Below are 18,254 nucleotides of genomic sequence, written 5' to 3'. Positions count from 1 at the left end.
TTGCCTGAGACATAAAAGGAAAAAAAAAGGCAATAAAGAATAACACTCTTCACTTCTAGAAGCCTAGGAATAACATACTAATGAAGAATTCAACTTAAGTACACAAGTGTAAAGGAAATGTAGCTGAGAATAGCACCATTCCTCTTTCTGCAGGTCACTAACCTCAGACAGGAGCCATTTCATATCTTTCAGTATGCTTACACAGTATTTTGCAGACAGATGCAGGCTTTCTCTCTGTATACTCTAGGATTCTCAGACAGAAGCCTGGCTAAACTAGAAGCTGCTGACAGCTTATTCTGAAACCTGAAGTAATAAGACCCACTGAACCACCTGAAGTACAGTGCAGAAAACACTAGTCTGGGTTAAAGCCAGGCTAATGTATCCAGACAGCTGTGATTTCTCCACACGTGGAAGTGACAAATGTACTGTGTATCCATATCCGCAGCAATACCACAAGTGCTGATGCTCAGAACAGTCAGGTTATTGGCACTGTCATGAATGTTTTTTGATAGGACTATGCAAACATCACAGTTTAGTATAACAAAAATATGGTATGTAAGAAACAGTTCACAAGTAGCAGAACTGTGCCAAAAGCATGGAAGTACTGTTTCTATCCTAAATATCACGTGTATAACCTGGCATTTTGCAAAGCAAACAATTACAGCACTGTGTTTTCCATACTTCCTAATATCTATATGCATGTGAATTCAGTGAGGCTAGGGTTTCCCTCCATGCACCTAGTATGCTATAGTAGAGGAGAATTATTGTGAGGTGCCAGAGGTTTGATAGGTTGTTCTTAATATATAAGATATTGAACACTCTCTTCCTACAGGTCATAGAAAAAAATAAAGATTTCAGTAATGTTTCTACAAAATCATCTATGGACTCTAATCCTGACTAGTCAGAAAGATACTCTCAGGACTTTATACTTTCCACTTTTCACGGGCCATTCATGCAGTTAGTTGTGCTATAGTATAATAATACATGTTTAATCTCCTTTTTGAAGACAAACATTATTATTAGAGAGGAAGTAAAATTCTACTCTGAACTTTTCAGATTTGAGACCTTCAAGAGGGACATGTCATTGAAGGAATGTTCCCATGTTGAGAGCTTATGTCTGTCTATTAAGTCCTTAATTACTTTTAAGCAGCCAGGTCTCTGAACCAAATTATAGAAAACAAAGCCAAATGGACATATAAAGTATGTCACTGGCCAGTTGAAACAGTTAAAGTGACAACAGGCCACGTTAGAACATGGTGACCTGTTAAGAGCTGCTGGTCTGCTACTACTCTCCTACTCCTGTTACCACTGTTACCACTGTTACCACTCCTGCTCTGACCAGTAGGACAGAAACAGCAGTTCAGGTCAACTGTTCTCCAAGACCTAAACACACAATGCAGTGGGGAGGAGTACTTTTGGCAGCTATAAAAAACAGGTTGAACACAATTTTCCCTGTCCGCAGTTTGTCTTTCCCTATATAAATTGTTTCGCTTCAATCTGAGGTTGGGTGATGCTATGAATGGCAAGTCAGAAGAGAGCCCAGCTGGCTAAAGGAAGCTGTGGATCTAGATCTGGAGGCAGAATTCATACTTCTGTCTAACAGGAGTTAATGATGTACTGATCCCACTGTTTCTTCATGTGTATATTTTTTCTAATGTATAAATACAATGAACAAAAATAATCATAATACATTGATACTTCTGCCTAACTTTATATCTCCCTTTATCTCTGTAGTATATTTACAATAGCAAGTTGCATTAATATAATATTCAGAAAACATTAAATTTAACTATTTCTTAATTAACGCTGACATAGAAAAAAATCCTCTAACAATTCTGCTTCTATAGATATGTGCATAGAAGATACCAACATATTATGACTTACAATGTCAGTTTTGGTCTGTGCTGTGGACTCATGCTCCTCTCAGAACTTGCCATATTAAAATAAATAAATTTCTGAAGTGCATTTTTCACCCTTTCAGTGAAACTGCTGTGCAACAACACTGACCTCTTGTGCCTTTATTTGAAAGAGTCTTAGTAGCAAACAAAGTAGAAAACACATAATTTGAAAGGACAAGGGACTGAGATGATCTACAGTCAGAGATCTTTTGATCCAAAAGGAAAAGGTTAATCATCTAGGAAGTTTAGCCTTATTTCCTCAAGCAGCTTTTAAAATGGAATCTATACCTATGTATGAACAAGACATAAAAGGGAAGGGTGTTGTGGAGGTCTTCTGCTGAATGTGTTTAAGTGCAGCAATATCTGGAAGACTGCAGTACTCCTAAGAATGCAGATCTACATTAACAGTAATTTTCCAACTTTGAGCCAACATAGGCCTCTCTAATAACAAGGTGCTACAGGGAAAATGTCAGTATTTTATTTTTCAGTAACCCACAGGGAATAGCAGTTGAGCACAGTTAAGGTGTTCTTGTACTTCCAGATCTGTTTCATATTCCCTAAGTTCAGTGGCCAAGGCACTATCCACTAAGGCTGATGTCAGGTATTCTACATGGTTGTAGCTTCTTTGCCTCTAGTGGAGCTACAAAAATTTCTGTCAGGTGTGTCTTTTCTTGAAAGAACAAAATGGATTTAACTTCTTTTTTAAATTTTGTTCTGGACTTTGATGTTACTTGGCATGAAAAATACAGGGCTGGTCCAATATGAATATGCTGAATTTCACTTGTATACAGAAGTTATAATGAGCGGAAAAGTATGTTGATTAAATGCGTTTTAGTTATCTCTAATAGGTATGAAATTTTTGGGCATAGTTTGTGCCCAAAATAGGATCTTGTATGGCTCAGACTACCAAATCCAGACCAATCTACAGCAAAAGATCTATCTGCTCAGTTGAGAGTAACTCCGTACACAAAAAAAGAGATTCTTTCTACAGGTGAAACTTAACATTCGTGAGAGCTGCTCATAGAACAATGTCCCACCAGTTCTTTTATGGCCCAGGGAGCAGCCAGAGAAGGGCTTCCCGAGTATGCTTTATATACAGTGGGAAGCTAGCAGACAGCCAGACAAACTGTATCATTCTATACCAGCTGGAGCATTTTTGGGACCTTCACTTACTCCAGAAGACAGGCATCACTCTCAAGAAAGCACTTATACAAGTTTAAACTATCCGCACTACTGTGTTTTCTAACAAAGACTTGGTTGCTGTCCTGTTTTTCTTGACCTTCCTCACAAAACCTTGATCTGGAAATCACAAATTAACTATCTGAAGATTAATTTTTCCAAAGTTATTTGCTGTCAGGAATCTTACTTACTTTAACCTTATAAAAATAACTTTTACCTATTTTTATATTAATTTGATTTCAGCTTACTAAAACATTGCAAGATTTAGAGTTTCAATAAAGTGCTAGGAGTCTAATATTCTGAAATTAAATTAGCAAATTAAATGGGATAAATACAAATCATCCTTACGTTCTGCAAATTGAACTGCAGTTGCTGCTTGTATGGTGCAAACTCCTGAGCCAATTCATATCCTTCATGGTAAAATGTAAATAATCCTTGAAGAAAGGCCAAGAGCTGAAAAGGTAAAATTGAGAAGCATTATACATTTTTAACTCCTGGAACACTCTATACTTTATGCACAAAAGCAAAGCTTTGCTGAGAACGAATCCACGGTCAGAACTTAAGAAACAGAAAGAAGTGTTAAACAGCTTTTGCATCATGAAGTCATAATTTACATAATAATTTAATTCACTGTCACAGTAATTTTATCCAGTATTTCAGCTGGAGTCTTTGCTAGTATTCATTTTCCAAGTTCAAACTTTCAGAGTTCAAGATTTTTTTTCTCAAAATATTTTTGCACTTTCTTCATAGTAATTGCTTGGGCTATGACTTATTTTCCACAGATGAGACTTTTGAAACTATGTTTTGGATAGCTTAGTACAACACAAGGAATCCAGACTCTTTCTTCCTGCTCTGAACAAAATGCAAACTCTATCTGGTATGTCTGTGAATGACTCCAACAGAACCACTGAAGTCTGTATATATCCAGTTGAAAAGTCTTTTTAAAGTTTGCTTTAAAACAGTGTTCAAGTAGTAAAAGGAGCATCTAGATTTTAGCTCTTGAACTAATGCATTCCTGTCATCTCTTACTTTTGAAAGCCTTCTAACTTACTCTGCTTTAAATTTTAAAAGCGTTTTAACATTGCTGTAAATAACAAACATTTAATTTCTTATCAGGGACTGTTCTCTTTGTATAGGTAATTTAGATTAAAAAAAAAGTTAATAAAACAAGAACAAAAAAGATAAATTAATTTGTATGTACAATAACATAAGCTCTAATAAGAGAAAAGATTTTTCTTAGTATATCACACTACTAAAAAGTTAATCGTCTAGGCTAAGTAACTGGATGTCTAGGCTGCCTCCTAAATCAGTAAAGAACCACAGGTATTCAGAAGCATAATTCTTTTTCCTTTTCCAGACTTCTCCCTCAGGATGGGATGAATGATCCAATGGAAACATTTCTCTCTCTCCATTGACTATTGAAGTAGTCTAGACTTAGGCAACAAAAATGCCATTGTTCATATTTAATGCACTTTGCTTTGTGTTACCAGTACCATAGATTACTGTAAGTGGAACACCTTAAAAATGTAGTTTTTACTGTGTTTATATTTTCTTTACATTTACTCTCAGCCCTACTTGGAGAAGTGTCCTTAAATTGTTCTGCCTCCTCTCTCCTGTTACTCTCTAAGAGACTGCTGAGGGCATGCTTATCTGCCTGCTGTTTTGCTGCATTAGTAAGTTAAAGCAGTTCAAGGTTAACAGACCATCAGTGCTGGCACAAATGCTAACATGAGGATAAGGCTGGGAGAAGGACTTTGCTCTTGGTTTTTTCTGGTGTTGCAGGATCAGCTGAAACCCTGGCCTCAAGCAGAGATGGTGCGGGCCAACAGCTGTCCAGTAAACTGGTCACAGAGCTTGCAGAACTGAGAAGATCCTTGGACATCAAAGTAAGTTTTTGTGGGGGCCTCTGCAGTGGCTATGAATTCCTGAACTGTATTCCACTACCAAACAAACAAATGAAGGCAACACAGTCAAGTGGAATGCTCCACAGCTTGTGTAAATTGTCTGTCCACCTGAAATCATTATTTCAGCTAAGGACCTGACTTTGAAAGTCTCTTATTGGTTAACCAATATTGGTTAACCACCAATTCAGGTGGTTCTGAGGAAGGTCCAAATACCACAGTTTATCTTAAGAAGTTCCAATTGCATAAATAGATAGAAAGAGTTCAATAATTTTCTATAACTTTAGACTATAACTGTAAATTTCTATAATTCTAGAAAGAATTCCATAATAGAAAAAAAAGAAAATTAATCTTGCTTTTTTATGAATAGAGTATAAAATAAGTAAATTATAACTAAGGCTCTGCTCTGGCTCCAGTTATGTGAAGCCTGCGCTCACAGTCTACATCCAGTTACTCATCAGTGTCCCCAAATACAATTCCTTCAGATGCAGCAGTATAACTACTCCTGTGCTTGCTCTGGCTTGGTTCAGTCTAAAGGATTAACATAACCTGTAAGTACAAGTTTGATGCTAAACCCACCCCTTTCAGCTAAAGAGGTACTGCAGGAGTAGCATGAGTGCTTAGCAAAACTGCAGCCACATCACAACGTTAGAGCACACCAAAATTACAATAAAAGAACTAGTGGGAGAAAGTTTCAGTGTGTCACCTTATGCCTGAATTATAAAGACCAGTTTACAGAGCATTTCAGGAGAATGTACTATAAACTGTTTAAATTTCATCTTCAATACTTGAAGAAAACCATTTTCCACCATACAAAACACTTTTACAAAGTATACTGAGAAATACCAAGGAAAATATTTAACACAAGATGGCAGCAAAGCTGAATTTATCAGAAAGCAAAAATACAGCAGCAAAGAAAAAAAAAAAAAAAACCCTGAGAAAAATCTGAATTCATTTTGGTTAAAACACTTCTCAGGTATTTTGGCAGTTGTGCATTGCAGAGGATCTGGCCTTGAGGTCCTCTTGGTCAAATACTCTCTGAGCACTTTGAAAAATAGGAAAAAAAGAAAAATATTATATAAGTCCTATATCAGCTTATTCAAGTTCTGTGCTTAAACAATGTGACACTGAGGATGATATTTTTTTCAAAATATGTGTCACTAGCAGTGGAAAAACAATGATCAGAAAATGCCCTGTACCCAATGGGCCTATGCCATTGAGGCAATGCCATAATCACTTTGATTGACAGGTACAGCCATAGCTCTGCACAGAAGAGATCTAAAAGCCAAGGACTTTTGCCTTAGGCTTATGCTTATAGTGGGGTTTTCTTTTTCCTGGTGTTAGTGCTGCTGAAGGCAAGCTCATAATTTTAAAGCAATTAATATTAAATAGAATAGAAAAAAATACTAAAAACAAGAATAGAAAATCAGTGCTTTTCCTTTCAAAGAAGATTTTCAGAATGTATTTTGAGGTGTTCTTCATACATAAAGAGGTAATTTGTTTCATCAAACATGACAAACAATGCCTGATGCTTTCATATCGCAATTTTTCATTTTAACAAGTGCCTTATAGTTACCTCATTCTGAGTATCTAATCAGTCACATCAATAAAGAGTGTCGTCTGAACTCCATAATACAAAGCTACTCACCACCTCAGAGCCACGAGGATTTCAACACAGAACCTGAAACTAAATCCAACTACTTCTGAGACTTTATTTATTTTTATGTAGAGCTGGTGACCTCAAGACTGCCTGGTCGTTTCATTCTCACAGGAAGAAGACTGTACTTAGGTTTCGGGTAGGGGAGGAATTTAACCTTTGGCTTGCAGCACATCAGCCAGAAGTCCCTGTCTCCCTCTTTTCACTTTATTTATAAGCAGATAGTGCTTACTCTTCAGATTAAAGTGAATGTAGTTAATAACATAGAAAATTCAAGAAAGAGGAAATCAAGTTAAATGTCCACTGTGAAGTCTCATGGAAACGCATACAATTACAGGCAGGGTTTTTGGGTTTGCTGTTCTTTTTTTCTTTTCTTTAAATAAACATTTAATGGACCACCCCACACATTTCAGATAGTTTACTGCTTATGAACTCTATGCCCTGATTTCTACAGTAGAAGGAAGTCCTGGCATCACCAAAGGACATCTAGGAAGGTGTTTGCATTTTTTTAACAAGCATAACATCCTCAGAAAGTGGCATTGGTTTGGACTAGCTTCTTTGGGCTCACAAAGGAAAAACTAGCAAGACAGATTAGTGTCGCTTACTTTGCTTTTTTGTTTAACTTGATGTAAAGTAAATTTTAACGTTAATTTGAGCTTCAGAAAAAGTTCAAATTCATGATCTCTGTGAAAAACTGAGTTGTTTTTTTTTCTTGGAAACAATCAAGATCTAGGAGGATCACAAATAGGAATATGTCAGTTACTCACACTAATACACAGTAGCGGCCCCTTCAATCAAGATGCAGAGAACAACAGAGAAACCCAGGGCCCTGGAAGCAGCTGCATAAGTCTACCCGAAATATTATAATTCTCTATTCTGTGTCCGAGTCATTAGCATGTACCTTAAAATCTTTCCCTATTCTCCTTCAGGAAAGAACATACTCCACTCTTACCAACTTCTACTGTCCTAGCTGTAACCCACCTGGCAATTTTTGCCAGGTTATTGCTCCCGCTCTGGTTCCCAGATCATCCCTATCCTCTGGCACGGAAAACCTGAAGGTCTTGAAAGGAGGTCCAGCAGATTGTTTGCTTTTCAAGTTCTATTCCCATGCCATGAACTTATCCTTCTTTCATATGGGCATCACAGTTTCCTCCTTCACTGCACTAACAGATTTATTTTGTTAAACACTCCTTCAAAGAGTCTATTAGCAACACATCAGACCAAGAATTATACAGAGATGTGACACTGTGCTGATAAATCAGAGGTATGGCTAGCACATGCACTAGAATGTGCAGAGCTGCTAAGGAGGAATGTCTATATAGACGCACATCACCAGGCATCGTCCACCATCTGAATATCCATAGAGCACATTTTAGAAAGCCTATTTTGAAGCCCTTGTGGGGGGTTTTTTGTTTGTTTTGGTTTGGGTTTTTGTTTGTTTTGTTCATTGTCGTTATTTTTTTTTATTTTTTTTTTTCTCGTGGTATTGCTGATTTGTATTATAATTTACTTGGCATACTTTGCCTTATGGGTTTTAGTAAATGGTTTTATTCCAGCATTTTGTATGTAACAAACTAGAAACATAAAATTAAGAATTTTGAAGGTTCAAAATTTTATAACTGATGTTATAATTTAAGCTCTGTTTATATTCAGCTTGATTATAAATAAATTCACACCCAGAGTCAGATGACACTGGCTGCAAGGGTTATTATTGCCCAGTGTATTCCCCATACCTTCCAGAGTATTTCCCATACCTTCCTCTGGAAAAACAAGTAATGAGTTGTATGCAACAAACAGCATACTGGGCTGAAATGCCTACTGGTCTGAGACAGCATAGAAACTGATCCACTTAAAAGTAAATTTTACCTATTTTAACTATGTGCAATTGCACAATATTTTCCAGTGTAAAAGTCTTTTCAATACTGAAAGTTTCTATTACATTAAAGGAGCATAAAGTCTTCTATACTAGGGTCAGAGCCAGGTCAAGATTGCTAGATTTTTCCAGGATGTGAGAGTTTTGCAGAAGGAGACAGAGAGAGACACTCTGGATTAATCTGTGACAGGTAGAAAAATGTTCTTATTTAGGAATCCGAGCAAAGTTTTAGTCCCTAAGATTTGGCAGCTGTACGCCATAAAGATAGGATTTCTGTTAAGTACTGCTTGCTGAATCCAGGTTCATTAGTTTGCATCAATGTCAAACATTCACTACACAATACATTCTCATCTCATGGAAAGAAGGCATCTGAGAAGCTCTTCTTGGTGACAGTGGGTGTTAGAGATATAATTCAACTTTTTTCACAGTCACAACTACTGTTGCTTCAGTAGTTACAAGGAAGCTGGAAGATGGTGTGAAGAGGGAGAAAAAGTTATATTTGTCATGTTCCTCTATCATGACTGACGTTCTGCTATGCTCAGTAGGCTTAATGGGAAGGGACAGATGACACTGGAAGTTCTCTGTCAAGGGCTACAGGTACTAACTAAATGAGGCAACTGGCAAGCTAGTCCTGTATGACATGAACAGTAATACTACTAATATGCCACAGAAATATGCTAGCACATCATACACATCATACTGCTTTTGGTACTGACTGACCGAGAAGATAGCTGGGAGATGAGGGGGGGCAGAAACACAGTCCAGAAGAAAATCCCAGACCCAAATATGGACTTTGAAACACAACTTTATCTTACTCTTTAATGGAGTGTCAACACATGTTTTCCTTTATGTGCAAAGTAAACTAAAGACAAAGGGCTCCACCAACAAAAAATAAACCAACCTATCCTACAGAAAAGTTGATTTTTCACTTTATTTCATAGGTAAATCAGAAGAACGTACGTGTACACTACATACATGAAATATTTAAATTAAAAAACTGGCTTAAAATTTAAGCCATTAAATCACAGTATTAGTTAACATCCATTATGTGTTGCACAGACACAACATTACATGTTGTCCCATTAAAATGTTATACACACTTCAAGTCATCAGACATTTCACTTCACAGTAGATATGAAACTCTTATGTAATCCTTTAATAAACATGGAAAGTGCCCAAGTCAAGATTTTAATGTCTACGTGCAAACAACCTGCATTCACAACTTTAAAAAGGAGCAAAAAAATTCAATAATTTAAATTAAATTTTTAGCTTTAAATGCGTCCATTCTAAAGAAAATAAAACAAAACTTACAGGCTCTACAAATTCAAATTTCTTTTTCTCTTGTACTTCTTGAATTTTAAAAACATATTCTAATGATGCTTCATAGAAGTTCTGATGTTCTCTGTCAATCTGTGTATCTGCCTAAAAGACAAAATGAAATACAGACAATATTAATTTAGTCTCATGACGAAAGACTATGTCTTCACCAAACAGATTTTCCATAAAATTACTTTACAAGTTTCATGGGGTTCAGTTTTCTTCCTGAAAATTGGAATACCTCCTTAAAATATGCAAATGCAAGTTTAAGAAGCTAACATTACACATTTTAGCCTCATGCCTTTTCCCCTCCTTTTTTCCGGTTTGCTCTTCCTTTTTGCACTTTCATATTCTAGTTTTTAGGAAAGCCTGGAGGGGAAGAAAGGTGGCAGCAGGTACTTGGTGTATGCAAGTTTAGAAAAAGAAATAAAAGTGAGTAGCGTAGGAATCAAAGAGAGACAAAGAGATAATTATTTCTATTGAAATATTTAAGTATCACATGCACTGAAATTGTATCTATTTCTTAACTTCAAATACCTTCTCAAGAACATTTTCCTTTCTTAAATAGGCTGTCTTTAGCACTGACATCTTGCAACTTGTTATTTTATAGGATGAATCACATGCTCTTGGAATGTAAACATATTTAAGTCCTTAACCTCATAAATAAAATATTTTTCAAGTTTTAATTTTCAAGTGACAGAACTGCAAGGCAATACTTGTCAGAAGTGCCTGACTAATACCACCCACCATGGCGATCCAGTACCAGAACAGTGTCTTCTGCCTAAACAGCTAAAGAATTAACTCTTATCAGCTGATAAAGAGTAATAGGCTTTTATCCTCAACTTAAACAAGCCACAGGAGAGGGAACTAAGAGACAAGCAGCGTAGCATGTAGATAATGCTCAAAGGAGATGCAGATTCTATTTTAATTCATCCTTCTTCAAAAAAAAATTATTTTCTCAAGTAAATCCCTTTTGGGCTGCATTAATTAGGTTTATGGTCTTTGGTCAAAATTTTTTCATGGATTGACAATGTGAGTAAGACCACTTCACTTACTTTTGAGGTATGTCTGTTAAAATACAGAAGAATACTTCTGTATATTCTCTAGTTCAATTCTGGCATTAAAAATAACAAATGTGGGGAAATTGGAAAAGCTTGATGTTGTCTTCCCTTGAAAACAAACCAGCAAACATATCATAAAAGAGGTTTAGTACTTTTAACAGTATAAAAGCAAAAAGTCAGTGTTTTCTTTCAGGCAGGAGTTGGTCATCAATAGCACCATATATAATTAAGATTGCTTGTTTAGTCAAGGACATCCTACTACTGTGATTTGGCTACACAGACTCTTAATATTGATCCACCTCCCTAGTCCAGTGCTCTAACACTGCTTTGACACATGGGCCTCAATGTTATATTTCAAGTGATTCAGCACCAGCATTTCCTTCCGATGCCTACAGCAAACAAACAAACAAAAAATCAGTAAATTAAGTACACAACTAATATTATGAAGCAGAAATCAAACACTCAAAATGCTAATAATGAACTGCTCTATCTCAAAATTAACTCCACGATTTGCCATTCATGTGGTGTGTTTGGCTACTGTTTTCTCTGATACTCTGTTAATAATTTTATTTCATAAAAAAATGTTTCACAAAGTCAGTGCTACATAGCTGAACCAAAGCAGTTGCCACCACTTTGGGACATGATCCAAGAATCCCTTGCTCATAAAAGTGGCATCAATAAGCACGTGAGACAGACCTCAGCTCTCACATTTAATTGTAAGTAAATAATAAAATCTAGTTTTAGAAAATATCTCTTTCAGGCTTTGGCTCAGAAAAGGTATTAAATACCTAATGAAATCCATCTGTATTCTGAATAGCATTTAAGCAGGTTGTAGTTGTAATGACACTTACAGCAACCAAGTACTATCTCAAATATGGATAGGTTCCTAAATTAAGGCCATAATCACCACCAGTGAAGAGGGACTATATCAGAATTTCACAAATATCACAGAATCACAGAATATGCTGAGTTGGAAGGGACCCACAAGGATCATCGTGTCTAACTCTTAGCCCTGCACAGGACCAATATACATTCTGTAGAAGCTTATGAATTTGTGTGAACATCAAAGGATTCAGATTTGTAAGAATCACTTTGAAAGTGATTTTAAAGTTTCAAAAGGTGAAAGGATTTTCATGTTTTCCTATGACTTCAAGCTTCACGTATAAAATGAAGACATTTGATGTATATGATTTTGAGTCTCTATGTGTATGATATCTAGTTATAGTGAGTAATATTTTCATTGATGTAGGCTATCACTACAATGTATACCAGAACATCACATAAGCTTAGGGACTGATTCTGGAACAGATTTCAGACAAATAAAATCAGAAGTTTATTAACTTTCTCACATCATTCAATTCTGCCCATTTTCTGCTCCTCTATGGGCTTCCCTAGGCAGTGAAAAGATCCTACTACGAAGTCTCTTTTTGGTGCTAAAGGAAAAAAGCGTAGTCATCTGAGTCTTGCAGGCTCTTAAAATATCCAACACATTTCAGTTAGGTGAATATATGCAAACTACTCTCTACAGAATATGTTCGGACCATCAAACTTCAGATGCCTAATTAAGGTGATCTCAACTGCAGAGCCCAACAGAGTACAAAAACTGATCCTTGCTCATCCCAGTACTCCTTAACCCACATAATGTGAGGAGGTATCAAGAAACCTCATAAATCCAAGGAAATAGCAAGTTTAAAAAGAAGGATTTTTTCTGTGTAACTGTAGCAGTCAAAAAATGGTATTCCCATCTCACTAAATGCATGATATTGGCTTGAGGCATGGACTTCCCATCACCTGAACTGAACATCAAAGTCCCAGCTGCCAGAACCACTTGGTTCTTTGCTCATGCCCTGGTTCTGCTGTGGGCTGCTCCAACAGACTCCATCCTGGACATCCGTGCTATAAATTGGACTCACCCAAACCACTCTGGATACGAGTCAGCACTTATCACTTGGATTTCAGGCCAGGAATTAGTGCTTGGCCTCCTTTTATTTACAATACAGATATAGGCCAAAAGTCTCCCTAATTAAAATTTTTGGTACCGATTTGCTATTGTACCTTCTGCTTATGGTAGGTCTATGTTGCTGATTCAGCACATCTTCAGCTGCAGAAAACTGGGGAAGACAGAAATGCCCTTGATTCTTTACAAGGGAGGCATCTGGGAAAGCAGAAAACCTCAGCCTCAGTTACAAGATTTTAAATCCAGATATGTCACTTAAGGACACAGTGGAAAATATTATTCTGGTTTTTCATTAGTTTATATACTTGAGTCAAATCCACTGTTATTCTACCATAGTTTATTAAATTCACAGTTGTTACTTTTCACTTCAGTCGCGACTTTTAGACTGCAATTATTCTCATGTCTCAAGAGTAAAATATTTTATTTGTTTTATTTTATTTCTATTCTAAAGCAATTTGGTGCTTAAGTACATTTTTCCACATTTTGGTAAGAAATTTTTTTTTTCATCTGGAGCTTAGCCTCTAACAGAACTGCTTCTTTATCAATACGCAAGATATGTAGAAAAAGTGAAAGCTCTGACATACAAATTGAATAATTAACCAATCCTACATAACTGATGTCTGATATAGACTGACTACAGCAATTCAGGTATATAAACATTATTACAAATTTTGAATTGCTAAGCCTTATTTAATTTGAATTCTAATATTACTGGTAAGCATGAAAAAAATCTATGACTTGTGACTGAGTGATGGTCACATCTCTGGTGAAAATTCCATCTGCAAACTAATCCCCATGATTTAAGAGCCATCATGACAAGAGTTATCCTATCAAAATAATTTTTAACTATTTTTGGCATAAATCCCAAAATATCATTGATACCATATTGCTGGGTTTACTATAATTTGCTTCAAAGACAAATCACAATTATTTCTACCAGCATACTGAAAAGCCCTGGAATCCTCCTGTTAAACTAGAAGTCTTCATGGTTTGTGTTTTTAACAGAAAAGAATTAGCCATACAGGCTCTTCAAAGCTGAAGTTGTGGATACAATTTCAGGGCATGATGCTGCAATCTCAGAATGAAAAAGAGGAAAAAAGAAGAAGAAAAGAGTATCATTAAAGTGATCTCAGTTCAGTCTTCCAGCTTAAATTTTATGTGAAAGAGAATTGCAATTTCATTGATTAATACATTAAATAGCAAAAACCCCCCAAAAATTAATAAACTGACTTTCAAATATTCCACATTTAGCTTATCAAACTCACACTTTTATTATAGTAATATAATTCCATTGTAACCAATAAACACTAGCTGTACTTGAAATACACAAAGTTGCACAGGTAGAATATTGCTTTGTTAAAATATTTAACAAATATCTGTGCTGTATAAATTGCAGTCACAACAAGCATGACTACAAGAAATCACCACAATTTCACATTAACAAGCTACAGCATGTCTTGAAGAGAACCAGTTTGTTATCACGATTTCTATGCAAATGTGAAACTGGGTAACAGTGCGTTCAGTGCTTACATCTTGCAAATGAGATTCTTTCTTCTTTGCTGATAAATTTAAGTGCTTCTCTAAGATGGAATAATATTTCTCACTCTCCTTGTCAAACTTCTTCTTCCCATCCTGAAAAACAAAACATTGCCAAGTAAAGTACTTGACTAAATATTACAGCTCACTTAAAAGAAATAACAGGTGCCAAAATATGGCCAGTTATAAAACCATTTGACATTCATCCTCCCCTAGTTTTATAAGTGTACCTAACTGCCACACTGCCTTTGTTGAAAAAAAACCAAAACACTGTGTAAGAGGTGAGTATAAAAATGTAATGATGATATAGGCCTATCCTTTGCATTTAACACTAATATGCTTATTTTTCATCCATACTCTAAAAATATGAGGATGATGGAAGAGCATATGTGTGACTGTAAAAGGAAATTGGTGCAAAAGTCTGTTTCCAGTAATATTCCGATGTGTCTGAATATTTAAGCTTGCCTCATTTAAAAGAGTTATCCTGCCTTTTTCCTTTCCCTTAGAGTTTTTCCTTTCCCTCCTCTTAAAGTTTTTCTCATCATGTGTAGCCAATCTTCACATTTCCACTGTAAGACTATTTTAATATGTGATAATACAAAGGAAAGCTACTACGTTGAGAAATAAGAAACATCTTATTTTCTGTATTCGAATTCAGAATTCATACTTCAAAATTTTTAAATCTGCTATTCTGAAATTTAAGAAAAAGATAGCTTTCTCAAAAGCTTTTCTATCTTTCAAGAAGTACCAAATTTCAAAAAATAGGAGAATGGATCAAAGTCAATATCTCATCAGAGAATCATTAATGATAAAACTATAATTTTTTAATTAAATAATTATATATCCTCTAATTAAGAGCAACCCTCTGCCAATGACTTTTACAGTCTTAGATAAGTCCTAATGATTAACAAGTTGAATGTTTTGAGAAAACAAAAAAACCCTCAAGACAAACAGTCCTACTTATACATGTGCAAAAACTATTAACTGCAGAAAAACTAACTACTGGACATCATGCAGTAACATCAGGTCATTTTAAGAACTGTAGTGATTCTTTCCCTGACCCTTTCTCCCTAGAAATTGTTATATACAAAACCAAATAACTAGCTTGCATTGTAGCACCAACCTGTTTCCTTTTTCATATCATGGGAAAGTCAGGTTAGTCAGAGAACTAAGACATAGGAGGAAGAATTTAATGACAAGAATTAAAACTTATCAACCAGCTGTAACAACAAACCACTTACTGATTAGCTCCAGTGACTAAAGCTCACAATGGTAATTATACTTGATTGTAAAACACATAATATACTTTATATCCTGCAGAAAGTTCAAATATATTTAGTATGAAAAATATGCACAATTTTAATGTTCTTACTACCCCACAGCAGAGATATCTCCAAAAGACACTGTAGGAAAAGAAGGTCCTTGACCCAACAAAATATTAAATAACAATACAGAAAAATTCCCAGTGCCTTCTATATTTAATTACAGATATGCATATATGAGGATAAAAAGGTAAATAGGAAAATATACCTAAATATATATGTAAATATATTCCAAAATCTTTCCCAAACACATTTTTTGAAGAAAGAAAGACAGAAGGCAGAAGGCAAGAGTTCCTAGATGACTGATAAGTCAAGAAATCAACTCCTGCAGGACTGAAATCACAGGTCAGTTCCACAGCCACAGCTTTATTGGGGAATACTCAAGTGCCAGGTTTTTATGATGAAGGAAGAGCAACCTGAGTATTTCAACATCACATCTGGTCACTAACAGAGATTCAGTGCAGTTGATCACATCCCACAAATATGTACCTTTTGAATAGTGCAGCTAGTTACATACTGTCTTATCTTCTGAGACAATGATGTTAAGTGCTGGGCTAGAAATATGAACCAGACTATTATAAAATCCAAGTAACAGAGGTGGCAAGTCACCACCTTGAGGAAATTCTCAAGTCAGTGCAAACCTGATGCAATGAAAAATGTGAAGAGAATTACTTTTAGGGTGTTTTTTTTTCCCCAAGTCACTGAAAGTTGGGAGAGGAGTCTGCCTGATCGCAATATTTATGCCTTTGGTCACAAACTACTGGAGTTCATTGGTGGATAGCCTGTCCATTAGACCATCTACATCAGCAGGTAACTTGACACAACCTTTGACAATGAGGCCTGGGTGCAGATAACATGTACTTCACATTTGGGTTTGATGTTGTGCTTGCCTTTGCTAACTAAGAGGCAAGACCAAAGGAATGAGCCAAGGAGCCACGGGCAAACATCCTGCAGGATTGTCTGTTTCCTGCCCAGCCAGGTAAGAATGACTTCCTTCCCTAATAGATTTATGATATGATCAGTAGGTATTTCTCTTGCCTTGTGAACTATTTGTCTCAGAATTCAAGCTGAGAAATGGGTAATGGATGATCCAAAGTCTGATCAGCCACTTGAGCTGACACTGACATTAACATAACCTTTACTAACAAGTGCTGGAAGAGTCTAAAGTCTAAGCTGCTTTGTGAAAGTCAAAGAGAAAAGTGTGCGACACCAGGACTTGGCCATCTGAAATACCTACATACAGCACATCAAACACGTCAATGCCAAGAGGGGTCCACTGGCACATCTAATGTGGCTTCCAGTGCACCAAAGCCAGCCGGTTATATTTTCTATCATCTACAACAAAACATGTGAATTACATATCAAATTGTATTCTCTTTATATGTAAAAAGGAAAACACAATAAGTAAATGATCACATCAAAATAGGTACAACTCCCCCAAGAACAAGAATAAATCAAGCTCAAATAAGCTAATTGTGGTTTTAAGGTATCTTGTATCTTATGTGAAGCTTCATGAAGATCTCCATGTCACCATCTATGGGGACATAGAATTTGAAGGCCTCTTGGTCTTCTGCCAGCACTGCCAGCCCCCTCCAAGACTGAACCTCATGCTGTCACAGATCTGCTCAACCACTACCTTTATAGTTTTTATACTGGTTAAATTGAAGAGAAAACTACAAACTGGAGCTGCCTTGTTACCAGGACAAATTCTGGCCCAAGCGCAATGTTTCCAGGAAAGTACATCCTATGAACTTCCTTGTTTTCCAGATTTTAACATTACAATAATTTCTCCCTTCAAAGGTAGGAGTGGACAAACTAAGGAGAACAGAAGTAAACTGAGAATAACAATCGCTTGGCATTTTTGACTGCAATAGTGTCTTTATCTGCTGATACTTCTGGGAATAAGGTTGCAGTGCCAGCAGGAAAATGTCTCTGGTTATTTAAACAAGTTTCTGGGAAAAGTATAAAAAATACTGGCTCCAACAGGTGACGAGTTCCCTTTGCTTGGAAGGTCCTCTGCTACGCCAGTAAAAAACACATTTTTGAATGCATTGAAGCCTCTGAAATCTGTTTACTTCATAAAAACTAACAAAAAAAGACACACTCAGAAGCAGGTGATTCATTTTCTGGATGAGAAGAAACACTTTAGTTTATGCCAAAATAACTCTCACCTCACAAACTCAGTCAGTGACTCACAGCACACAGACATGTCCTAAGTGGAGTCACAGACTCAGCTCATTCCAGCTTTAGCCTGTTCTGCAATCCTCAAAATGCTCTTATATACAGCTACTGCCTAAATTAATATCTGAATCCCGATCCTAGCAATCTGTGGCCATAGGACTGAGATTTCTGTTCTTCCACGTGCCATGACGCTTTCAAGGAAAGTTTCCATGCAAAACTATAACTCCTAAAAGCTTAGGAGACAGATGATTACTTTTGCCTAGATTCCATAGTGGATCAAATCCCAAGGAGAAGGGATGTGCTTGGATAAGAAAGCTGGTGCTGTTCTGTTACCAGAACAGTCTGCACAGTCATGACACAAAGCATAAGGTA

At 36.3% G+C, this 18,254-nt stretch overlaps 1 protein-coding gene across 1 annotated transcript in view; it reads right to left on the bottom strand.

The window, feature by feature from the left end:
• Window positions 1-18,254, bottom strand: part of ARHGAP42 (Rho GTPase activating protein 42) — a 149,756-nt gene that overhangs the window by 38,494 nt on the left and 93,008 nt on the right. Inside the window, exons 5-7 of the mRNA XM_064645138.1 lie at window positions 14,374-14,475; window positions 9,820-9,930; window positions 3,426-3,530 (exon numbers count right to left, since the gene is read on the bottom strand). Of these exons, the coding sequence (XP_064501208.1) occupies window positions 3,426-3,530; window positions 9,820-9,930; window positions 14,374-14,475 (318 nt within the window). The remainder of the gene's footprint in view (window positions 1-3,425; window positions 3,531-9,819; window positions 9,931-14,373; window positions 14,476-18,254) is intronic.

Source organism: Pseudopipra pipra, chromosome 2 (assembly GCF_036250125.1).
Source record: "Pseudopipra pipra isolate bDixPip1 chromosome 2, bDixPip1.hap1, whole genome shotgun sequence".
NCBI classification, from domain to species: domain Eukaryota; kingdom Metazoa; phylum Chordata; class Aves; order Passeriformes; family Pipridae; genus Pseudopipra; species Pseudopipra pipra.
The sequence above is the reverse complement of the archived record's forward strand: the minus strand, read 5'-3'. Positions and strand labels throughout refer to the sequence as shown.